Source organism: Uloborus diversus, chromosome 6, assembly GCF_026930045.1.
Source record: "Uloborus diversus isolate 005 chromosome 6, Udiv.v.3.1, whole genome shotgun sequence".
In the NCBI taxonomy this organism is placed as follows: Eukaryota; Metazoa; Arthropoda; class Arachnida; order Araneae; family Uloboridae; genus Uloborus; species Uloborus diversus.
In genome coordinates this window covers 54,687,063-54,714,160 of record NC_072736.1, presented here as the reverse complement: position 1 = coordinate 54,714,160, position 27,098 = coordinate 54,687,063, and the positions used below count along the sequence as shown (strand labels likewise).

Sequence of the window (27,098 nt, the reverse complement as noted above, 5' to 3'; positions counted from 1 at the left end):
GTTAGGCTTGAATTTAAATGTATTAAGTTCAATAAAAAAAATTGCTTGAAATGGCCCACTCGGCGCTTGGCCCAGTCGGGAATCCCCGACTAGCCGACCTGGCCAGTCCATCCGCCCCTGGTATATATAGTATATATATATATATATATATATATACTATATATATATATATATATATATATATATATATTAAATATATATATATATATATATATATATATAATTCTCTTACGTGCCGGCAAATGAAGGGGTGAATTTCTAAACCTCTGTTGGCAACACTTCGCCGATAAATCATGTAAACAAACTTCTACGTTGTTTTGAAATCTTGAATCACAGAATACTCAACGAACTTTTTTTTTTTTTTTGAGATGAGTTTGAGTCGGGCTGTGGCCCATTTCAACCTTAATCAGCAAAGAAAAGCTCAAAGAAGGCAGGAAACCGTTCTTGAATCCAATTTAAGACGAGCCATTTCCAGAGTTGTATTCTCTGATTCGCTGCCGATAATTTTTAGCGGCTGGGGAATTTTCAGTCAGCAGTTCCTTCCAACAGATCAGGTGCGTACACACAATGCCGGTAACCGCACCTTTCCGTCATGGCAACATTTAGTATATTTATTTGCAGTATTACGCTCTTTCTGCCAATAAAGAGCACCACAAAATTCGCATTCTTCACACATTGCTCCACAATCATGTTCATCGGCAATGTTGTTTTGAACGCGTAGGCGCTTTGAGCGTCGTCTATTCTCTGCTTCAGTACGACAGTTCAGTTCAAAATGAATAACCGAGAAAGAATTTACTTTATTCCTTTTATTCTCAGCTGAAAGGTTTCGCCAAATTTGTTTAGGGTTATAGTAGTTTTAGTATTGTGCAAGCAAAGTAGCCTTGGCGAGTTTTCGCGTTTTTAGTTAAACCATTTTTTGTTCGTGACGTGGCAAGGATTCAGAATAACAACAAGAAGGACAAACGTTTGAGAAAATATGTTTGGTGCTCTCTGAGCCTGTTTTTAGTCATGGCCAGCTCTATGTGGCATTATCAAGAACAAGATCTTTTGAAGCAGTGTCAGTTGTGGCTCCCAAACGGGACATTTTTAATTGTGTATATGAGGAAGTTTTCTCAGATTAGAATATATAAGAGTGTAAATATGTAAATATATATAAGAGTGTAAATAATGTAAATTACATCCCTCGGGGGAGCCTGTAACCCCTAGAGGGCGCGTCCCCAGGTGGCGGATAGGGGAATGCCTTCATTGGTTTTCCAATGGGTGGTAGAAGGGAAATAAAATACCCTTCCGCGGACCAACAGGAAGAAGTGCAATCTCTCCAAAGCAATGACAGACACTTTTGTATCTATAATGGTAAAGTTGTGCACATTGCCAAGGCAGTCATCTTACATACAGCAAAGTTAAACTGTCGAAAATCTGGCTAAAGCAGACAAATTAACATTATGAACGTAATTTTCATATTGGTTAAATGGATGGTGACCTAAATGCAATTACCAACTTTAATTTTTACGGAAAATTTTAGCTAGGCTAATGTATTGGCATACAGCGAGCGAGCGAAGCGATCCACAGGGAACTGCGTAAGCAGTTCCGGGGGTTGGCGAGCGATAGCGAGCAGGGGGCGATAGCCCCCTAGTATATATATATATATATATATATATATATATATATTCCGCTATGACAGCTATAATGGTTATGACTCCATTTTACTATAGAATACGAGATATAAATCTGTAGATTAATAATAATAATGATACTAATGGCAAAATTATATAACACCTGAAAGATGAATGACGTAAGTACAGTGTCCATAATTAAATGACCCAACTTCAAAGCTGTCTAGCGGCGAAACTATTGCCAAGAAAAAAATTAAATTTTGTGTGTAACATAATGTAGGGATTGGAATTTGTTTAAGCAAATAACTTTTTAAAAAGGTCAAAACTTCACTGTCATAGGGCGTTTTTATTGAGACACATTACTTTGTAATCATCATAGCTCGATTCGTGCTACTTTTAGCTTTGGATACATTTGAAACATCATGTAAATCATGATAATCCTAGGGTTTTACCTGATCTAAAATACAGCATATCATGGTATGTTTACAGCACTTCAAAGAGCATACTGTGGTCAACATTAGAACATCTTATCTCACGATTCCGGAAAGTAGACGAAAATGATAGCCGTCATGTTAAACATGTTTTGATACAAGGTTTGTTTTAAAACCATTTTAAATGCATAATAAATGTTTAACTCATAAAAATGTGCCTTCTGGAGGTGAAATTGAGAATTATTTTTTTATTTTCTCATATAAATTCCCATCCCTTCATCATTATGTTGTACACAAGATTTTGTTAACTTCTGAGCAATAGTTTTGCCTCTAGACAACTTTGAAGTAGTGTCATTTAATTACGAATTTTAACTACTTGTACACGAGTGATGGCCCATTTGTGAAAAGGTTGATTTTTATAAATGGTGATTTCAATGTATTTCCATATTGTTATAATTATAATGAGCTCTTTACCGGAATTCTTTTTACTACGGGGGGGGGGGGGGGATGGAGAGTGCAGGATTCTCATCGTGCTCTATGCATATTTTAATGTGATTCTTAGTAACAGATGATTTAAATCTTTGCGAACCATACAAGATTATAAGATTATTGAGCAATCATCAAGGGTTGGTGAATGTCTGCAAGCAGGAGGAGGGAAGGGGGGGGGGGGGGTTAGAGAATCATCTAGCATAGAATAAAGAATTGGCATTCTAACAAATAATTTATTGAATGAACAACATTCAGGAATTTATTAAAATTACTACAAACATTGATATACTCATTATTAAAAATTGAAACATTTTTAAAAACTATTTAAGTTTAGTGTACAGTCAGAAGTTATGTTAAAGGAATTCATTAACTACTTAAAATAAAAATCTCGGACAAAAAATATTTTGATCTATCTAAGAAAAAAACAAAAAGGAGAAAAAAAAAGTACCTGCATTACGGCTTCATTCTTCTGAGTATTTTGACGATCTCTGAATGGAATACTATTGAGAACAGTTTTCAAAGGTCTGTCAAAGAAACAATATGCTATTTCAAAATAAATGAAAATTTACATAACTATAAAAAAGTTTTAAAATAGCTAGAACCATGATGCAATACACCCATAGGCGCAGGGCTTTAGAAATGGGGGTACCACTGTACCAGGAGGTTAAAATTACACTTGAAAAGGCTCCCATACTTGCTCACTTAAGGAAAATTTTTAATTATTGTGAGTAAAAAAGCATTTTGAAAGCATATGAGGTAAGAAATTAATGAACCTAAAAATGCAAAATTTTAGCCATTTTCGTATTAACTTTTTTATGTGCTAATGGGGGGATACCACAGTATCCCTGGTGACTTCGGTGCGCATGCCTATGAATACACCATATTCTTTTGTAATATACCATTGTAAAAGCAAGGCAGAGATTTTCATAGTGAAAGCTAAAAGACAACATGAAATGTCACAGCTATGATATTGTATTGTTTATAGATAAATATAGTCACTTCAGTAACGTTGTTTGCCTACAAATAAAATAACCTTTATAATATGACAGTTAAGTTTGGTAAAATATCTTTATCTTCCATTTTAAGTTTTCAGAAAATGGTTATGTATTGCAATAGAAAAATCATAAATTAGTTTCTGTTCCTATTTGAAAATATGATACGGTACACACTTTGTGGAACATACTAGTATTAAAATTACTCATTGAGCACTCACTACTAGGGCTTGACCAATGGTATCTTTCGGCTGATGGGCCGATGCTGATTGTTCTAAGATAGCCGATGGCGGATTGTTTTTCTCCAAATAGCGGATGGTTAAAAAAAAAAAATCAAACGGAAATAAATTGCTAAGATTGTCAGGGATTTAAAGGATCATTTATACATTTCACTTTACTTCCTTTCTATGAATAGAAAATTATAATCATAAAAAAAAAATCAGATTTCGACCAGACCAAATTTTTTAGTTTACGATCACCCAATTTAAAGTTTACAAGTGTTTTCAGCATATCTCACAGTGTTTCTATTAATACAAGCAAACAAAGGGACAAATAGGACAAAAGTCAAGTTCATAATTCATTATTACATCACACAAAATTAAGTGTTCCTAAATTCACATGATTTAATTATTCAAGATGGATATTATTTATACTGGTAAGTGCTTTTTTTCTCCAATTTAATTACTCTATCTGATAATTAAACAATATAAAAATTTTTTTGAAGATAAACGAAAGATTTTTTGCTTGTTTAAAACCTTTCAAGTAATGGTAATGATCTTAATCATGTGTACACAGGCCAAATTTTCTGTATTATAGTCAGCACACTATAGTAAAACACATTTTTTTTCTCTGGAATACTTTCTTTTGAGTAGGGATTTCTTTGAAGAATTGATTCCTTAGTGGTTGATAGATCAAAGACTTTTAATTAATGCATGGTTATTTAAGTAAATGAAGTGAGAAATTGCTCTTATAAACCTTTGATTTAAGCTTCTGATTTTTGATTGGTCAAAAACATATCATGGTCTTACCAACAGGCTTTGAGATGCAGTTAATCTGGGAATGATTGGTTGATCGACCATTGAATCTATTAGAATATTTTCTGGTGTGCCTAGTTGGGGCCACGTTCGCTCAATGGGTTAGTTGTTGGGTCAATAATGAAAGGTTGCAAGTTTGATCCCAACAGATCAAAGACCCGCGGTTTATGCTGATGGTGACTGGAGTTTGTTAAATCTGTTATAGTTATAAAGCTCTTCAAGTTCCTACTCCAATCAGTATCTCTGTGGGAGAGCTAGATATGGGGAAGCTTGGCTGTGGTTCTCTTGGCTGGTTGAGCATTCCTCAGGGCATAGAGTTTTGATTCACGGGTGCTCACCTGGGGGGGGGGGACATGGCGCAGACTGCACCATTGAAATTTTTAGGGGAAGGGGCGTTTTGAGGGGTATTTTTCTCATTTGGGGGGGTCTTACAATATTTAAGGGGGTTGCGCCCTTGCTCTTAAGGGGGGGGGGCACCCCTGTCTGATTAACAGGTGGAACCCTTTTGGTTAATGTAGTTTTTGACTAAGTTTTTAAGGGGGAAAGGAACTAGCTGTGAATTAAAAACCCATGTATAAAGAAACCTCCTACTTCCAGTAAAAGAACAGGATTCTTTTGCTCTAGTTTTAGAATATAGATATTTTAAAAATGATGAAACTAAAACATAATGAATATGTTTTGGATGGAATTTTGAATTTATACAAAGAAGTTTTAATGCCTTTTTTTCCTTCAAGTAATTCACTCATTTCAGATTAAGTATTTTCATTTAAAATCCTATATCAATACACAAACAAAATTCAAATGTCTTAGCAATTTTGGAAATGCGTAGTTCAAAAAGTAATATAAAAGTTGTGATAAGTATTTGAAAAGAGTGAAAATATATTAAATACTTCTGTTTCCAGCTCAGATCTTACTTTGCTTTGGCAATATCTTCTTCTCTAAACCCAATCACAGAACTTTTTCTCCTGGCTGGTGATATCAGGGAGAGCTTAGAATTAGGTTGAGATTCAGGGTGTGTATCGCCACCAGGTTTTGGTGGTAAATTTTCGTGGAAAGCTTCTAAATCTTCCTCAAAGCGGATACTGCTGTCAAGGGATTTTACACAGGAAAGAACCATTTTGCAGCAATATGAACAGACTCTGAGATCATCTAAAAAATAAAATTCTTATTTCAAAACATCATCTATTAGGAAACGAAATAAAGAAATATGTATTCATACTGTATCCAAACTTTTTTTTTTTTTTTTTTTTTTGTAATTAGGGTTCCAAGACTGGAAAATTTATGTATTCACTTCTGACATATTTATACATATTAAAATACAAAAAAGAATTTATAAAAAAATATTGGAAACAAACCTGTGTATCCAATCAAACTGCCAGGGATTTCTTGACTGCAGCAACGTCTGCAGAATATCTGACCACAAACTCTACAATGGTGACGTCTACGAAAAGTTGTAAATCGATCACCACACTCATAGCACTCTTTACAATTGCCATCTTGCATCCAATGTTGTTTAAAATCACTATCTTTATAGCTTTGAAGGCCCTGAAATGGAAAAGAAATAAAATCAACTGCAATTGTGCTAAAAATACATTTGTCTCACAGTTGAATTTAACATCATTCTCAAAACAATTACACTTAATATGAATTTTGAGTGAGAAAATCATTTGTAAAGAGTAAAGGATCAATCTCAAGAAAAGAACATTCATAAGGATAGACTCAAATATATTTTCAGTTGGGCATTTTCAGATGCAACATTGCTCAATTCGAAAATGATTGCAAAATGTGATACTCATAGGCGGATTTTGGCCGAAATATTTGGGGATGCAACAATAACAGGGATCTGGGGAGAGGGGGGGGTATTCCCGGAATAACAAGGCAATGGCGAAATCAGAAAATTATTTTAGGGCGGGACACACTTTTAGGGCCATTCCACCGTCACGTGCGGGACAAAAATACGCTTCAATTTCATTAACATTTCGTCATATCTCTTAATATTTTAATGAAACAGGGGTAATCAATTTTTTTTAATCTTTACATTTAAGACAAAGTTACTGACACAATTATATTTTTATTAAATAGTTTTGTTGTTTAAAATAAAATTTATTTACATGCGTCACGTGCGGGACATCCAAAGTCAACCTCCGGTAACTTGCTTATGAATAAGCTAATATTTTTGCTTCATTAATACAGCAATGGCGAAACAAATTGTAGATTTTGAAAGCTATGGTTCCAACGTAAAGGAAACATCTCTCATTAGTTTAGAAATAATGATTTAAACCATTGAAAAAAAATATGTTTCTTGCCCAACCATTGAAAATGGTCATTTTGTCCCGCACGTGACGGTTCCAATATTTCATAAAAAAGAAATAATTTTTGAAGAAAGTTTTTGCCTAAGATGTCACACATGCATTTGTGATTTCTTAAGCAACAAAATTTTGTTCATCATCCTTTTAAATTACTATTTTTTATGAAATATAGGAAGCACGTCACGTGCGGGACAAAATTACCGTTTTCCGTGGGATAGCCCTTTAAGTCTAAAAAGCGCGATGTAAACCATATTTAGTAAGATTAGGGGATAGGCAATTCTTAACTTTTCAAACTGCAGAAAAAGTCTTAAACGAAAGTCGATATTAGAAGCAATAGGTGAATCCAGCTACTGGTTTAGAATGGGATTCACGCTCCAAAAAAAATTTGAAATAGTAGTTCTGAAAACACAGTTTTACAGTTCTTGGTAATATTTTAGGGGCAAGAAAGATAAGTGTGGCTCCAAGGCTATTTTTAGAAATTTTAGTCTTATAAATGTGATTATATAGTCCATATTTATAGTTTGGGTTAGGATAAGACTCATACACTGTCTCCAATCGATTTTTTTAAAAGCATATAGAAATACGTACCCCCCTCCCCCATGCTACCTCTTTAACTTTTCATAATAGAAGTTCCAAAATACTACGGAGGACAATTTTTGATGCTGTTACCAGACGGGGTGTTCTGAAGCTCTCCCCTGGAAATTTTTTGAAATTGAAGTCCTAAAAATGAAGTTCTTCTGCAATACTCCATGGTATTAAAAAAAGGATTCTCCCACTTAAATATTTCGAAAAATATAGTAGTTTTCAAAACCAAAATATTAACTCTTTGATGATATTAGAGAAAGGGGGTCGGAGGCTCTTGTTCGAATACTTTCCAAAATTAAAGTCTTAAACACATGAGTGTAAGACCATATTTGGTAACGTTAGGGACACTGCAGTTTTTCAAAACTGAAGCTCCGAAAACATAATTTTAAACGATTTTCGATGTATTTAGGTGATTATAAGATCTTTCTTGGAAATTTTGCGAAAGTGAAGCCCAAGAAATGAAATTTGAGTTACTCTGTAATAACTTTGGTGGGATAAAGGGCTTTGGAGAGGAAAAATTTTGAGGACTAATAGAAAAAATGAAAAAAAGGGAGGGAGGGGGTGAGATATGAAAGAAAGAGGAGGGGGGAGGAGGCACACAATTCGCCGCCAATAATCTGAAGCTCTTGAAAAAAATTTAAAGGTCAATATTTCTTTTTGAAAGAGAAATCAAGATTTTTTCCCAACACTTTTTTTTCCCTAAAATAACTGCGTTTTCTCAAATTGAGATCTTTTCTTCTCTTCAGTAATAAAGAATTATTTCAAAAAAACATCTACTCAGCATTTTGTGGGAAGGGTCACCAGTCTTGTGCCCCTCCCCCCTAGATGCACCACTGCAGCAAAATGTCCGGGAGTCCTCCTTCAAAAATTTTTGAAAATTTACCTTACAAATGTTGGTTTTTGGTTGATTTTGTTGTAGATTTTATTGATAAAGTTTCTTGCAATAGCCTTTTTTTTTTTTTTTGACTTTATTAGCCATTGTTGTTTTGAAATAGAAGAATTGGTATTGATATACGAATAAATACCCAATTACAGAACATGCAATTATTCATTACAATAACACAGCACTGAACAATAAATTGTTTGAGAAGTTTCTTTATTTGCATGAAATTATTTATTAGGTCTTTTTTTTCCAAATGGATAAAATTACTTTAATTTTTAATATGAGCACAGTTATGTTTTTCTTGCACTAGCGACGTGTTGTGATACACTGGATTCAAGTAAATTTACTTGTATAGCAGCTTGGCCTTTTTTTTTTAAATTTTGCCGATACTAGTTCCATTTTCCCCCCTCCTCTTTTCTCATCTCAATAAAAGATTACTTTGGTATGCTGAAAAAAGTTGGGGATAATTTGCAGCCACGTTTTTAATCCGTAAATGCTGCTTTTATTATTATACACCACATAATAGGCAGACCAGTACATTCAATCAGTGCCGGATCTAGGAAGTTTCCAAGGTGGGGCAAAGCTTCAAAATGACGCCCCCCCCCCCCCACTCATCCATCTTGCTTTACATTTTTCGATCAAATTGTATTTTAGTATTTTTAACAAACGGTAAAGGACGAACGGGTTTGATTAAAAATTCACTTTATACTAAGCATGTTAGTATGATTTTTTTTTGTCAAACATAACACAAATTGCATTTAAAAAACCTCTCCTCTTTCCTTCCGAAAACGAGCTCAGTATTCAGATACGGGTGCTTTATTTTTAATCTTCTAAATTTCGCCACTTAGTCCAGAATCTGACAGCACAAGTGTTGGAAAATTTGAGGAGGGAGATTGTTTTTCAAAAATGTTCAATTGGTGGTTTAGAAAGTATTTTGGACTTGGGTGGACATTTTTTCGTGGTACATTTCCCTGCTATGACGTCATCAAAGCCGGCGGCCGATAGAAAATTTGAGCAGGGAAAATGCTTTAAAACAAAACTTCAATAGGTGTCCTGGAAAATATTTTGAGCTCTGGGTGGACATTTGCCCATCTGGTACATTTTCGAGACTGATGTCATCAAAGATGGCGGCAGTCCACCCTCATAAATGCTCGTATCTATATTAATACTTAACCATTTTGCTCCAAATTTGGTCAGTATGTTGCAATTCATGTTTTTAAGGTGGATTGCGATGCGTTTTAACTATTGCTATAAATGAATAAACATTTATTTGTTGTACAACACATATTTCTTTACAAATAGTAGAAAAAGAATGCAGTTAGTACATGCATTGAAACATGTTGAAATTTAAATTAAAAAGTACTGTAAGTCAGGACCTGATTTAGGGGAGGGCAGGTGGGGCTACTGCCCCGGAGTCTCCACAACAAAAGGGCCCCCACTATAAAACTTTTACAAAATATCCTAACTTTCACGGGTAGAAAATTTCAGATATATACATCAAAATATTTGGATAGATATTAAAGTATCAGATATTTTCGAAAATATGATGACCTTTTCTAACCCTGATTAGGTGCCTCCACACTTCCAAATCCAGCTCTGGGCACTGTCCCAGAGTTATAAGAAGCATTGAAAATATTTTAAATAACATCCACTAATTCCTCTGCATTCCACTAAAAGTTTTGGATAAATATTATCTGGTCTCAGAGCTTTAGTTGCTTTAATTTTTTTCAAATGAAGTAGAACCTCCTCCCTGGAAAACACAAAATCCTCAAGCAGCATAATAGCTTGTGTGTTGCTAGTGTCAACTGTTGAGATACAGTTATCGTTAAACACGCTGGAAAAAAGTAATCAAGAACATTTGCAATATCCCTAGCGTTTTAAATTAAATTTCCATGATCATCAACCAATGGCCCAATTTGACTATTTCGAGCTTTCCCAGAATTAGCATAAGCAAAAAATCTCTTAGGACTAACATCAATGTTATCTGGCCTTTGCTCCAATTCCCTTTTCCAAATCCGTACCAAATACTTAAAATTTCGTCTTGCCTTACAATACTGGAGCTTATCTGCACTCTGACCAGTTTTTCCTTAAACTAACGAAAAGCGGATTGCTTATAATTTAGAGCTTCTTTAATCTTCCTGGAGAACCACATGGGCCAAATTTTAGTACTAACACCTTTTCTCCTAAAAAAAAACATAATCCCTAACCGTTTTTGCCAGTTTTTCCTTAAATTCTGCCCACTGCTGATCTATGTCGCTATTATCCAATCCTGACAAAAAAACCTCTTTCAAGCTTTGCCTAAGTGCAACAAAATCAGTGAAAATACTCCGCCACGGGTGAGATATTTCAAAACCAGATCTTTTCTGAAAAAATCATTCAGTAATGAATCAATCTTCTGATTCAAAAGTATACTTGTTTTGTTTACTTATTTGCACATTTTCAAATACATATAAATTAATAGGTTCAGAAATTCCAGAACAGGTTTGATTCCTGACATTGAACGTAGCAGTGAGTCACATCGATTAGTTTTTCGGGTTGTATGTTGGGCACTACTGTTTTAGAGTACTATTAGAATTCCTCTTTTTCTGTATTCTATCACCTGACTCAATATCTTTGTTTTCTAAAGCCTTTAACAAATTAAGATAAACTCTGATAAATTTAGTAATAAAGTTCTTACGAGTGAGGGAATCGAATTCGGATGCAATTTAATTGCTTTTTTTTTGAGTGGGCATGGCAAAACTAAGAACGTGAAATTTTGCTACTACAGAATATGGAACATAAGAATTGTTGAAAATAAGTCAATTCAAAATAAGTGATGTCCAAGTAGTAAAATCACATCGCCAAAAAAAGTCAAGCGGCTGCGACAGAAATGGATGCAATAAGATTTCAAAATTCAGATTTGATTGAGATCGTTCAATTTTTCACTTCAAAAAGCTTTTATGTGTTATACTGATAAATCACTCAAGATTTCTAATGCTCCTTTAGCAACTGTTACTTTCTCTTTGTCCAGAGTTTTTTCAATGGCTTGAAGTAAATTTCCATGACTTTCAATGAAAATGTCAATTTTCCATGACTTTTCCAGGTTTGAAAAATTCACTTTTTTCCCCATGACTTTCCAGGATTTCCATGACCCCTATGGACCCTGTGGTACTCTCCACGCTATCTAAAACATGAGACACACAAACACACCCCATGGAGACGACGCTACTGCTTGTCTTTTTTTTTTCAATATTTTGAAGCTATAACTCTTTAACATATCAAAGAAAACTTACTTTCTTTTTCTTGTCAATAATATTATCCATGATTTTATTCAATATTCCAGACATGCTTCTGTTTGTTTCTATCTTTGAAATATCAGCATCATTTATAGATGGAAAAACTACTTCATCAGAAACCGGTAGATCTTGAGGGACATTAGATGATTCCGATGATGGTGTTACTAATGATTGAGGATGTTTGCTTTCAACAGAGCTTGATCTTTCTAAAAGTGAAATCAATCGAAAAGATAAGATTACCATACGATTTTTTAATTGCAAGAAAATATTCTGAAAAAGAATTTTTTCATACAATTAAAGAATGTGAGAAAAATCAAGAATATTCTCTTTAGATTCAAAAGAGACTATTAAAAGAATTAACTTTCATTTTATTTCTATACATATTCAGAATTAATTCTCACCACCAGTCGGAAATTTCAATACCTTCATCATTTTTAGGAGTCAGATAAACAGGTACATGTATCACACATTTCATTTTAACCAAGTCAAGTCTTTTGCCTTAAAAAATTTAATACTATGCACTATACAGAATACAAAAAGACGACCAGCAATGAGCTCTCGACGCAGTTAGGCTGGTCGCAGTCAATTTATCATTTCATAGAGCCTGAGATGCTCATCTCCAATCCCAAGGATGATGGCACACTACCTCAATTGCAATAGAACACCACCTCAAAAACAAGACCCCCAAAAGAATTGACCCGTCATTTTGTTCTTTGCTAGGGTGGGGACGGGCCGTGAGAGCGGGGATTTCATCACTTGTTATGTATGCATTTATTGGCTTGTTCTGTGACATACATGCAAGGACGGTACAAGGGGGGAGGGGGTGATCGCCTCTTCCTTGAGGGTCCCTACACAACTTTTTTTTTCTGAATGGAAGTGTAGACCATCTTTGATAAAATGTTAAGGAAAGGAATCAGGTTCTAATCTCCCTCTTGGAAACTTTTTGGACTGGAAGTTTCAAAAAGAAAATTTTAGACTATCTTTGGCGTTGTTTGGAGATGGGGTTTGGAGGCCACCATTTTTCAAAATTGAGGTCTTAAAAACTTGATTCTAGACATCTCACATAATGAGTGTTAAGGAAATTGATGGGTTCTGTGACTTTCCTCCAATAATTTTTGGTACCTATATGGTTCTGAAAACCGCAATATTAGACGACCTTTTGATGATGGGGGGGGGGGGGGGGGGCATTGGCTCTCCGCGTCCCTGTTTAATAAACATACTATTCGAGTGTGAAGAAGATATTTTCCCCTCTGATTTAGATAATTAGGAGTAAGGGGGATCACATTATCTCTTTACCACAAGATTTAGATTTCTTTCCTTTTTATCAATAAATAAAGGAATTACTTATTATTATTATTGAACAAAACAAAGAAGATTACGAGCAGGCATCATATATAATTGCTAGCACAGAAAGAGGGAATAATTACAAACACCAATGATTGTTTCAGGTAAACAATGAAAATTATGAAAATTAGATAAATAAAAAAATTATACACTTTATGTATGTACATTCATATACACACGTCCAAACATATAGAAATAAAGAGAGGAAGATTCAATATACATTTCAGCAATTACCTTTATTCCGCCAGAATATATTTCGTAAGGAAAATGATTGAGGTTTGGATTCTGGACTTAGCGGAGCAAATTCGGTCAAAGTTGTGCGAGATTCTAGTTTCTTCGCCATAATCAATGAAACTTAACAGTTAAATATAATAATCATGCTGCAAATTTCTAAAACCTATCCACCTTTCAAACCTATTGACCAGTGTTCATACTATGTTCTTCCAATCTCATTGAGATCAAGTCTTTATACATCAAATATTAAAAGAAAAACGGATGTCAATGCATTTAAAACTAGCTGACAGAAATTGATAATGTCTTTTATAAAACTTGGGGATAAATTTTGAGGAATGTTTTATCAGAGCCTAGTAAAAACATTTTTATTTTAGCAATAGTCGTAACTTTTTGAAATTATGGTCCGCTCTTTAAAAAGCAAAGAAAGAAGAGGAAGAGCAGTGAGCAGACAACCTTGTGATGTAGCCAAAAAATAAGCGAACATGAAAACAAACTTGTGTCAAAATATGTAAGTCAGCACTATGGAAAAATTTTTATGCATTTTAAGTAGTCCTATTTTTATAATTCGATGAACTACTTTGATGATTTTTAGAATTAAATTTGAATATAATGTAAATTCAAATCAAAAATACACTGTAACCACTGTAAAATTTGAAAGCAAAACAAATGAAATGAAGTAAAAGCAGTTTACGGTTTTGTTCTGGTTTCGACCGTCCGTTAAATACAGCTAAATCCAGCCGCCATATTTGAAAAAAGTTGCTAGATTCTTTTGTTTATCGCCATATTTAGCGATAAGCAAAATGAAGCAATTCTTTTGATACAATCGTTACGGATCAAGTTAAGTTACTTCATTAATGGTGTACAGTTAAGAAAAAAAAAACATTTAACAAAAACAATTTTTTATTTTTAATGATTTAAATATATTAGTTTATAATTGAACTTAAGAACCATTCCTAAATTGTGTTTTATTCATCCAATTCGTTTTAATTAATTTAAAAATATTTTTAATGTCACATAAGAGGCAAATATGAAAAATTATTTTTAAAAAATCGAATTGTACCACATTTGAAAAGCAAGCACTAATAAGCCACAAACAAATAAACAACACAGTTTAAATGCAGTTACTTGTTTTATTATAACTTCACCGTGAAATTTGGTTATATGTTAGTTGATTAATATACTTATGGTAGAGTCATATAGGGTCATAAACTTTTCATACAGGGACTCGAATAACTCATTGGAGCTATCTGTACAAAGTCCCCCCCCCCCCCCCAAAAAAAAGAGACACCATAAATGAAAGAAAAAAGACTCCTTTAAATACTCCTCAACCCCCCGAAAAAAAAATCAACGGCAAAGTTTGTTCCATGATCTGCAGGGGTGCCCTTTCCTTCAAGAGTGTGATACCCCCCCCCCCCCCCCCCAAGAACGAAACCAAAATACCTGTAAAGAAAATTTTAATGGCAGCGCAGTTCTGTCCCATGAATCCCCCCCCCCCAACACATACAACCATGCTCGTCATATGGGTGATCAGGGATTCAATTGCCCTTTCCCCCTGGATTTTTTAAATGTTTCTGAAATTGGGCATTTTTGTACGAATTTGGTGTGTTTTTTTTTTTTTTTTTTAATTAAATGCATTGCGCACAATCTGACTGATTCGAGCACTTATAATGTAAGTTTCTAGAATGGAGGGGGGACATTATCCCCCTCCCTCCATTCCAGAAAATTTGAAATGGCGGGCCTTTGGGACAAAAGACACATTGCTACAAACTTACATACATGCTTACATAATAAAGTGTTCGAATCAGTCAGAGCATGCATAAATCAAGGGCGGATCCAACTTCTGCTTTTAGAGGGGGTTATTCAGAAAAGGGGGGAGGGGTCGTGTCACATATATTGCTCTTCTTGAGCTCAAATGGGGGGGTACCCGTCCCCATCTGGAGCCGTTCCTCAATAAAATTTGCAATGGATAGCAAATTTGCGTATTCTATACTTTGTTTAATATAAATTTCTCATTTCAGTACGAAGATAATTTTTTTGTTTTAATCAGATCAGTTTTTTTTTTTTTTTTTTTGGTGCATTTATTTCTTTCTTTTTTCGCAGCCCAATGCAAATGAAATGCTAGAAAAAATTTTCGTTAGTAAACTCCTAAAATCCCATAGTTAAAAAAAAAAGAAAAAAAATCGCAAAACAAAATTTTGAACAGGCATCTCGTTTACAGGACCAATCTGTGAGCTCAAGGCCAAATTGCAACTGTTATTCCCTCCCCCGCCCCCCTCCTCGACTGCCTGCATACATAGACATTTGTATGTGTAATTTTACGGAGTAACTAAGAAAATATTTCCATTTTAAATTAGTAATAAAAAGGAAAGCTTCGATTATTATGAAAAGGCGTTTATTAAATACCTTCAATAAAGCATTGACATTTTTTCTGGTGGCTGGGCAGCTTAATTTTAAATATAGTCAAATTTTGCCCAATATTTACTAACGAAAATAATTTCAGGTATATAAATTAGTATCAAAGTCTCAAAAATCATATTCATCATACCAACATAAAGGTAGTGTTTGTTGAAAAAATTTCATCATTCTCTAACTTTCTGGTTTTGTCTCCACTTATTTAACAGATGCTCTTAACATGTGAAATCTACATTTTTAAATTAAAATGTAGCTTTTTTTCTTTTTCATATATTGAAAACTAGGGAATAGAAACGCGCTCCATCGTTTTCCGAAAAGTTTCACTTTTGGTTTCGATTCTATCCCATAGCGCAGGTGTTCCCAAACTTTTTCGATTCGCGGCAGCCTTAGAAGAAATATAATTTTCCGAGGCATCCCAGTCTTTATTGTTCATATATTTGTACGAATGTTATCGTGGGCACTTCGTGGCATCTTTTCGCAGATTAATCGGTAAAAATCGGCTGAAAAAAATTGTTAAAGTGGCCGCTGACCGATATGCTAATGCATTGTCGCATCTCTACTCCGCACCAGCAAAAAATGACGTTGATATTCCATTTAAATTCTTGAGTCACTAGAAAAAAAAAAAAAATAAATAAATAAAAACATATTTAAAATTTTTTCTCTCCATAAGGGAGAAAATGAATAAAATACACGACATATAAATCCGCAAAATGGGGGAGGAAATCAATAAAATATTTGTTAACTAATTAGTCTCTTTCATTTCTATTTAACTATATTATACTTTATCCTTTATTTTGCGGCCTCTTGACAGAATGTACTACACCGATCCCTTCCATTTTGGTGGAACTTAGAAATATCAACCATGAATTTTAATCTCTTTGATATTTTCAATTTGGCCCAGGTTCCATAGTTGTGGTACGCCCTTTGTTAGCCATAGGCGGATTTAGGACTGAGTTCCTGAAGGGGCAGGATTTTTTTTTTTTTTTTTGAAGAAACATTTTTAATTGCCCTCCCCCTCCCATGTTTTTGTCTGTTTTCTGTGATGCGTAAGGCCATTCTTTACTTTTTTATGTGTCGTTTTCATTACTGTGTGTAATCATGCTGTCATTTTTAAATTGACCTTAAAAGAGAGGGGGCTGGTATTAAAAGAGTAACGCAGTGCTCCCTTTTAAGTGGGATATAAAATATCTCCAGTTTTAGGGGACCCGGGGGTTACTCCCCCGGAGGCAATTATCAAAAATAGATATAAAATTCTGCATTTTGAAGTCTTATAAGGGTTAATTGGAAATAATAGGCAAATAATTTTTTTTTTAAGTTTTACGCTTTACAAGTGCTTTGTGATACAAGTTAATACTTTAAAAGAAATGGTGCACAGATTTAGAGAATAGGTATCAAGAGAGTAACATACTACCCATTTAAACAATTCTTAATTTATACACTTGATAAGAAATAAAATTGAAGCACTTTGCTTAGGAGTTTCGAAAACTTGTCTAATTATTTTCAAGGTTTGGTTGGTTAGATTGGGTTTTTGGTTCAAGAGCCCTTGTAGGCTATACTGCGCCAATTCTTTTCAGGGATTTTAGAACCTATCAATAATTTGCACTTTCCAGCCTCTGAAATTGAGTAGTAGATTATACACTTGTACAGTATTGTTCAAACTTTGTAAGAAACGGCTATTTTAAGTTTAAAAGAAAAAAAATAAACTTTAATTTCTTATTCAAAAAAGGAAAAATCATGTCTTTTTTTTTTGTTATAAGATTTTGGAAGATAAGTTGTTACTATATAAACTCCTCCCAAAACTGGGGAGCATTGTCCCCTTTGCCCCCTCCCCCCTATAAATCCACCCATGCTCTTCTGTACTGTTCAAAAACGAAAAAATAATGATTTTTTTTTTTTAATTTTTGGAAGATGTGTTGTTACTACATAAAGTCCTCCCAAAACTGGGGGGGCATTGCCCCCCTCTGACCCCCCATAAATCCGCCCATGTTGTTAGCACAGCCATAAAAATATATTACTTTTTTCAATTTTTCAGAAAATTTGAAGTGATAAACAAATGTTACACAACAGTTTTTAATTTTAATCTATACATTGTCTTTATCAATAAAAGTATTAATTTGAAATTAAACCCTGCCAATGTTTGGAAAATAAACAAAATCTGGAAAACTAAGAAATTACAACAGAGAAAGCGAAAATGAGTGAGCTCTTTTTACAATTCATGTATTGATTTAAAAAAGGGAAAAGCATATCCTCTAATACATATAAATAAGCATGTCCTTGATGAACATTGCCTGACTGAGACAATTTCTTCCACTCATCAATTAGTCAGAAACTAATGCTTATTTTCTCTAATTAATATTTCATTATACCTTTTATTAGTGTTCATTTTCAAAAGAGAAACATATCCTCTGTAATATATAAATATACAAACAATTGATGAACTGTATGTCTGAGACAATTTCTTCTACTCATATTTATTCAAACATAACTGAACTAATGCTTATCTGCTACATTAGCAACCAGACTTCACCTGATTAAAATGGTCCCTCCCCTTTCTGGCTTCTTTATGGCAAAAATAAAGTTTATAAATTGATGTAACTTTATCACACTTGTAAGATATCACACAGAAGTAGCAAATTTGAGGGTTTGCAAAAATATAACTATTTAGTCGAAAAAACTAAATATACAGACACATAGACTTGGATATAAGAATTTTATTTATAGCTACAAAAAATATAGGCACCATTTCAAAATATGTAATCTTTACTTTGTGATTAATGAAACAGAAATTTGATATATGGTTATAAACAAAACTCTTTTAATAAAGTTGATTTAATCTTGCTAAGCAGGTGATGCAGTTGATGCCATTATTTTTTTCAAAAGCATCTTTACTTTTAACATGAAGCCTTAGGATAACCATATAACAATACAAAAATCTTCGGTTTTCCCTTTGGCCCAGATCAGGGATTATGTGGGTTAATGACATCAGCTTTGATTACTAGACTACATGGAATGCAGCTGAGTCCCTGACCCTAGAGGCACCCTTGGGTAAGATATCAGGACATGAAAAAAATAGCAATGAGGTATCAAGGAAAAGGGATTATTTGTGATGATGACTCACTGAGCAAAGCATGGGATGTTCAAAGAAGCTCCCACACCTGGAGTAAAATAGCTTTATACATTTCTATAAAGGTTGTGTAAAGTGAGAGAGAGAGGTTTTTAAAGAAGTGATATGAGAAAAAAAAAACTTTATTTATAAAAAACACACACACACACACAAAAAAGTTTAGTTGTGCCAGTCATTGGAAATTAAGGGGTTCAATGACACTAATTCCCCACACTTTTGGTTACACTTCATTATGTTTAGTGAAAATATATAATACATTCAAATCTCAGACTGGTTCAAACTTCAAGTTATGGGAAGTTACCACAGCCCCTCAAGGAATATTTGAGATATTGAGAGTTGATTGTATAACACAAATAAAAAAATGTGTTCCAGAATTTATTCCAGACGATTGAAGACCTCAGTGATCGTTAGTGGTGACCAGGGCTTGTTAAATATATCCATGGTTAAAGTGCAAGTTCCCATGCCAAACTGATACTTTTGGGACTGCTGGATCAGGGGTTGCTTGGCTCCTGGTCTGAATCAAAAAACCAGAACTGTCTTCAAGGCCTCATCCAACTGGTTAATCTCCATGTTGTAGTAAGTATGGGGACCCTGGAATGTTGAGAGAGAGAGAGAGAATCCCATTCTTCAGTTGATTCAGTAGCTACTCTTCAGGCTCGGAAAAAACCGAAAAGCACAAGCAGAGTTAATGGCAGCAAATCAAGCCAATTCCCTCTACAATGTGCCATTCAGTCGGGAATTTCCAGCCTCTGCAACTGGACACCTGAAATAGTTCTTGGACTCTGGGAAGAAAAAACAATTTAATTTAAAAGCAACAATATTATACAATGCTAATGGACACAATACTGTTTTTCATCCTGTTCAGAAAAATAATATATTTTATTTCTCAACATGTTTGTAATTAAAATATTTTGTCAATAGGTACAATAGTAAAATAGCTGTTATCAATAGCTTATTTGCTATTACTTTTTTTTGTCATCTATTACACCAAGGTGTAACCATGTATTATATAAAAAATTTACTTAGCTATGATTGCTTCATAATAGAGATTATATCAAGAATAGAAGCAAGACACATTCATACGAAAGATTATTCAAGAATTAAATGCATTGCCTGTGTATTATAAGAAAATTCTCTAAATATAGTATGGCACAAAACCAATTCAAGTTGAGAATCAAGTTTCATAACAGTCTGGGAGTAACCCAAGTTTCCAATTACACAGATTAACAATAGAGAATAGCATCCATAAGAAAGTAACAATTTTAAAGATCAAACATACCCACACTTCCGTTGATTCAGTAATTACTCTGCAAGCTCGGAAAAAACCGAAAAGCATAAGCAGAGGAAACGGCAGCAAATGAAACCAATTCCCTCTACTATGTGCCATTCAGTCAGGAATTTTCAGCCTCTGCAACTGGACACCAGAAACAGTTTTTAGACTCTGGGGAGGAAAAACTTAATTTAAAATTTGAATGCAACACTATAACAATGCTAATGGAATGGCATACAATAGTTCTAAATAGGTATCCATCCTATTCAGAAAATAATTAGTATATTTTGCTTCTCAACGTGTTATTAATTAAAATATTCTTCAACAGGTACAATAGTAAACTAGCTGTTATCAATAGCTTATTCTCTTTAACTCTTTTTTTGTTGTATATTACACTAAGGTGTGACCATCTATTATAAAAAAAATACTTCAGCTATGATTGCTTCATAATATTACATCAAGAATAGAAGTAAGACAAATTCATAAAAAGTATTATTCAAGAATTGAATGCACGACCTGCTTATTACAGGAAAATTCTCAAATTATAGTATGATACAAAACCAATTCAAGTTGAGGATCAAGTTTCATAACAGCCTAGGAATAATTACACAGATAAACAATATAGAATAGTTTCAAAAAGTAGAACTGTAATAAATTAAAATAGATTGGACATCTTTCAGCGAATGGAGAAAAAATCTCAAGAATAAAAACAAATATCAAGCAGTAAAAATCCTCAACATATAAGCACTTTAACCTGGAGCGTTTGTTGCTGCTCACAGCTACTGCACCCCACATGATACTTTGATTTAAATACTTCAGTATTTATCCTTAAGCATGTGACAATATCTAGAACTGGCAAGAAAATCAAATCTGCATGTTATTTTTCTGAAAGTCATGAAGCAATTCAGCAATAAAAGCATGATTGACAGATCTTTTAAAGGATGATGAGTGAATTATTTAATTTGAGATTTCCGTTACACAGAATTCTATTAAATAGCAGAAGCTAGAAGGAAAAAAATGATTGTTTGATAACTGTTTTATAATTCAAAAAGGTAAGAATCTGCATCAGATGAATGTACTCCTGTTTAAAAACATAATTGGTCAATAGGTACCTGCATTTTGAAAAAGAAAAATGCATAAATTATTTTTCTTCTAGAAAATACCATATTTTGCTCCTGTCTGTAACTTTGCAATTTTACTCAAATGAAACAGATACACTATATAGGAAGCTAAATATAATAACTATTGCAGAAATAGTTATTAGTTAACAGAGAAATCACATTTCGTCTAACGAGCAAAGTATTAAGTTCATAGCAAGAAATTATTGAAATCAAATCCTTATTACTTCATATCCATAATAACGACGTTCATCATTGGGCGAAACCGTTTTGTAAGATACTATTAAGATGCATTTCTTTAGAAATTAGTTGATTTAATATGAAATCTACACTGAATTACAAGCCGTTATCTAAGTTTACTTATGCTTTAATTAAAATATGAATAAAATTGTACCATTGTTTGTTTCCTTTATGAATCAAAGCAAAATCCTCTTTGTTCTCATGTTCACGAGCACCAAACCATTACGAGATCACTTTGAAGAAAGAGAAATACATAAATTAATCATTTCATCTCAATAGCTCAATATTAAATACATTGTAACATGTTATTGATATCAAATCACATTTATGACATTTAAGATCGAGCGAAACCATTTTGCAAGTCATTAGGCAGTTTTTGAATAAATATTCGTTGAAATAACAAATGAAACTTGAAACATTACTAATTTCAAGAGTTAATTTGTGATTTTGTGAAACATAAATTCAAATTAATCATTAAAACGTACATCACAATCACCTAAATCCTCAGGCCCCCTCGTGTATCTACCGTTTGTTCGCGCGCCAAACCATTGCGTCGCCAAACGTCAAGGTTGCCGTAAATTTCCCTGTAAAAATCGCCAGGATTTAGCTGTAATTAATGTCCGCAATGGTAACCGGAGGTTCACGTGACTCGGAAGCTTTTTTTTTAAGCGATGATAATAACAATTCCCTGACAGCAGGTATGGAAAATGTGGTTAACTTTATTTAAAACATGTTCTTATTCCAATGAGAAACTTTTTTCTGTTATTTATCGTATCTTTTCGAATTGGTACCGTTCACATATTAACTTATAAAAGTTATCAGCGTTGGTGTTTTTTTATGTGGGAAAGAGGGTGAGGGGAAGGAAGAAAGGTCATGTATGATTCATAAATATCGAGCATTCATTACAAACTTAAGGTCCCTCTCTTCTCAATGTTTAAGCATTCAAAAAAATTCCTACCGCTTTTGCTATGTTTTCATGCTTCCATGACGTGACCATTTACTTTTTTGGCAAAACTGGGCACCTAAATTTCTTAAAATCCCCCCATTCCCCACTTAATTTCTAGGTATTAGTGCGTGCATTAAAAAAGGTAATTTAAAAATGAACATAAATCAAGCAAGTGTCTTAAAAGTTTTTTTGTCAACAAGAATCATCAAGTGAAAAGAGTTTTTATTGATTCATTTCAGATGAACAAATTTGTTGGAAATATGTTTTGTGTTGATTTCAAAAAATAATAAAAGTCTTGGGAAATTTTTTCTTAATTTCATTGTTAATAACATTGCTTTTTATGACTGCATGTTTTTGCTGCATTACAATTTATTTGTAAGAGACATTATCATTCTGGTAAATTAGAGCTGGACTACATGTATAATAGGATGGCAAAGTTTATGGTGTTTCACATTATTGTCTGTGGTTGGTATCTAACTCGCTTTAAAAAGTGGGTGGGGATATTTCGATAATTGGGAATCTGGAGCGGTCGTTTCATTTTTGGCGTAAATCATTTTATTTTGGTAGCCCTGCTGATTTATAGTAACCCTATGTGAGTAGATGTTTCCGATATCTTTGTTTAAATTTGCAAAGAAAAATACATCTCGCGCAGGCGCTGGAGCCAAAAATTGATGCCAATGAAGAAAGATCGCCAGATTCCCAATTATCGAAATATCCACAAGTGGGTTGTCATAAGTGGACTGTCTGAGCTTAGGAACAACGGAACATAATGCTCAAGAATGTCAAGACCACATTTTTTTTTTTTTTTTGCAACTTTATAACTGTCCCACATCTTTACGTCACGCTCAAATTGTCAGATTTTCTACTTTTTAGCTAATATTTAACGTAACTTATCTTAATCTGATGATCTTTTTTTTTTTTTTTACAGTCAAATACCTATATAACACAATTCTCTAAAACCACACAACTTTTCAGATGTAAACAAAAAATTTTGCAGTTTAAGAAAACTCCCATTTTTGCCATTCAAGCATAAAAATTCTCCGGGAAATTAAATTATGGAACCGTATCCAAATTTTGAATCAGTTTTTTATTTTTCCATCTTAATTCAAAGTTTTTTAATTAAAAATTAGTATTCACTGAAGAAAAAAATGCTAGATTGCACTTGAAAATGCAGCTGTTGTGCAAACTATGAAGCTAGCTAAAGTGCTGGATAATTCACTTTCTTTTCACTTTGAAACATATTTATTTATGAATGACAGTAGATATATATTAAATTGCATTGGCAGTGATTTAATACTTTTGGAGTTAAACTTATTCTGAAGTGCAAATATATAAATACATTTTGTGTATTAGTTTCAAAATTTGTGAAATGATCTATATAACGTCAAAACCTGTATAATGCAAAAGCTCTGGTCCCAAGCTGGGCTTTATAACGGTCTTCTACTATACTAATCTGATGGCTGTTGTAGGCGCAACCCCCAACATTAAGGGCTTAAGTTTGATGGAGGTACTAGAAAAGATGCAAGGCATCCCCCTATGTTCATCTGACCATGCTTGAGTGCATCCAAAAAAACTCTCTTTGGGCTACTACTATATACTGTTATCTAGGATATCTACTTTTTTGATGTTTTGTTGTGAAGTTTGCAGTAAACTATCAGTTAAAGGTGTGGCCATGTAGGAAATTCTTGTCTAAAATTTTAGAATGAAGTTGTATATTCTAATATATACCAGCATATAAATTAACCATTACCAATAATATAAATGACTTTATCTAAATTAGATAAAGTCATTTATATTATTCTTATGCAGGTTGGTAACACAACCTCTAAATTAGGGTATTTTCGGAAAAATTTAAATTTCTGGAAAAAATTAAAGGATTTTAAATTTTCTCCTAACATCAGGTGAAATTATTGTTTGCTGTCGTCAAATTGGCTAACCTTAGTAGTTTTCTTGCTTGAATTTACTTTTATTGAGCAAAATAAAGGAAATATCATTTTTTTCCCTAACAAAACACCTTAATAAAAAAACAAAATTGGAGAAAAAAACTTTGTTTTTACGTGGTCAGCTTTTTAAGGAAATAGTAAGTTGTATGAAAAACCAATAACAAATGTTGAAAAATTGGCACTAAAATAAAGGATGAAAAACCATTAAAGTGCAGTATAAAACTTGCAAAAAAAAAAAAAAAGCTTACAAGAATTTATCCCATTTATGTGTGAAGAAGGGAGAGGGAGCTATGAATAAAAAACAGCAAACTATTGAAACATTACTTGTTGCCCGTAGTTGAATGTTTTTAATCCATTATTTCCTCTTTTTTGCATTGATTATGCTTTGAATAGCTTACAGTTCACCCTTGATTATCCGCGGAATTAGGTAGCACAAGAGCCACGAATGATAAAAATTGCGGATGAACTATAAAAAGGCTAAAATGAGGGACAAATAAGGTTAGAATTGTCCTTTCTCAAAAAATTAGCTGTTTAGTTTAGTTGATTTATTGGCAACATACATTTCGAGTTTGTGCACTTGGTCACACAGGACTCGTTTATGAACTCACGTCCAATATGACAGATAGCACAATACAGGGACATAGTGTAGGACAGAATTAACAGCACAGAGAAGGAAGTTACAACCAGGGCAACGGGCGGGAATCGAACCCACCACCTCGGGATTACTACAATGAAGCACCAACCAACTGCTCTACTGAGGCCCCAAATCAGCTGTTTTGATGTAAAATACTTTCTATAAACAGTGGAAATATATACAGTATAGTAAAACTGTTTGTATTTTTCTTGCAGAACTTCAGAGGTGCCCACCTGGGGGGTCATGGCACAGGTTGTGCCATTGAAATTTTTAGGTGGGGGGTTTGAGCATTTTTTTGTCATTTTTAGGGGGGCTATTGCATTTGGGGGGATTCTTTGGAATATTTAGGAGGTTGCACCCTTGCTTTTAGGTTGGGCATCCCCAAGAACTTAACAGAACGTCACATCCATAAAGAAAAAAGTGTATGTACGATGAATATAGGACAAATAAATGTTCTAATTTTGGAACAATGGCACTTTTTTTTTTGAAAAATATTCTATACTTGGAAATGCATGTCGTATAGTTTCAATATTTTCTGATTGAATGAATTTGTGAATATTATCTTTCTTTTTCCATTTGGAGTAGGTTTTCATTCTTTTCCTTTTTTTATTTCCTAATGGTCCTTACTACTCTTTTTTTTCATTCGTTTCTTTTATTTCCTAGTAATCCTAGCTTTTGCTTTTCCCCTGATTTGCATGATAAATTTTCAGCAGTGTTTGTGAATAAAATGTCCACCCGTTCACATACATCAGCTGATGTAATCAGCTCTAAATCATTTTCTAAAATATCTCCTTCCTAAGTAATATTGCCTGGTTAATCAGGGGGTAATTCAGCATATTCCGCGTCTGATAAACTCGAATTTGATAATGTTTCTAAATGTGCCACAGCTTGTTCTACTGTGACAAATCTCTTTCATATTATATAACATTTATAAACAGATGCTGTCTGTAAATGTCACACACTTTTTTACTTGGGGTAATTTGCCCCACTCCCCCTATTTGTCACAATTGTTCCACTTTAGCGTACACCCCCGCCCCTTTTGTCACACATGTCACACAATCTTTTATAAATATATTCTTGCAAAAAATGCATGATGTCACACTACTTCTTGTTATCCTTTCACTCCTTATTGGCGCAAACTGTAGCAGTTTTACGACCCCCCTCTTCCCCCTCAAAGAGTAACATTATTTGTGGAGAGCCCCACAGCTGATACATGTCAAGCGAGATTTCCTTTAGCTTGAAAAAATTGTGATTTATTAGAGAACTTTTAAAATATGAGGTATCACAAGCCAACTATAATTGTTCTTTCAGTATCAAGTGACATTGCAGCTGTCAGAGCAGGTGTGGATTCGAAGTCATTTCCTCTGTCAAAATGTTATTATTTTCTTTTCTAACAAGTCTTATATCCTTTTAAAGTGTCAACCTCTTTGGTTTTGAAAACTTCTAAATAAGAGTACATTCAAAACAGAAAATTAGAGAATCATTTATAACGAAACTTGAAAATTAAAATTTTCTCTTGGAGTCGAGCGATCCACTTCCCAAAAATAAAATTTCACTCCGGGAAACACCAAGGTTCCAAAATTGGAACATGCTATTTTGAAAAGGCGTATCTTTTTAAAATATCATTGTAAATTTCTACAAGCTTTTCAAAATCATACATTGAAGTGTTTTTACGAATATAATAAATATCACATTTTCTGAAAAAGCCAAATTTTGGTAAATATAATGAGAAAAAGCTGCAAAAAACTAAAAAGACACTCATTTTCAAAAATTTGCAATAAAAAAATTGTAAATTGATAAACAATCGGAGCAATTCAAAAAATACTTTAAGATAAGACTAAAAAGTTTGATAAAAACTTGTTCTGGGAACTTTATTTTCGAGATTTTGTTACCACCCTGTCTTGATTTTTTTTTCTTCTTTTTTTTATGCACAAGCGAAATGTATAAATTTCAAGATCATTTTTTAAATGTTGGTGGTATATTTAAAATTCTGCTTGTATGTTTGATAAATGTTTTTATTTTCTAAATTTTTATTCTATTAAATATTTGGTATTATTTACTTATTTTGTATTTTAAATACGTTTATCTTATTTTTCAGAATGCAGTTACTAGAAAGTAAACCATCAGTAATATCCTCTTCAGCAGAATATATTAGTTTCAGAAGCAGGATACCTCAAAAAAAAGTAATTATTTCTTGTTAAAATAAGTGCAACATGAATAGG

At 33.4% G+C, this 27,098-nt stretch overlaps 2 protein-coding genes across 3 annotated transcripts in view; both read left to right on the top strand.

Moving 5' to 3' along the window:
- The window catches only part of LOC129224105 (regulator of nonsense transcripts 1-like), a 368,488-nt gene that overhangs the window by 148,671 nt on the left and 192,719 nt on the right, over positions 1 to 27,098 (top strand). The gene's annotated exons all lie outside the window — the stretch shown is intronic.
- The window catches only part of LOC129224108 (maspardin-like), a 37,060-nt gene continuing 31,948 nt past the window's right edge, over positions 21,987 to 27,098 (top strand). The window contains exons 1-2 of one of the 2 annotated variants that reach the window (XM_054858516.1): positions 21,987 to 22,051; positions 26,975 to 27,059. In XM_054858516.1, coding sequence (XP_054714491.1) covers positions 26,976 to 27,059 — 84 coding nt within the window. In that variant the 5' untranslated portion in view covers positions 21,987 to 22,051; position 26,975. Of the gene's footprint in view, positions 22,052 to 22,290; positions 22,442 to 26,974; positions 27,060 to 27,098 lie in introns of those variants that run through there. The other variant, XM_054858517.1, reaches the window with a different exon arrangement.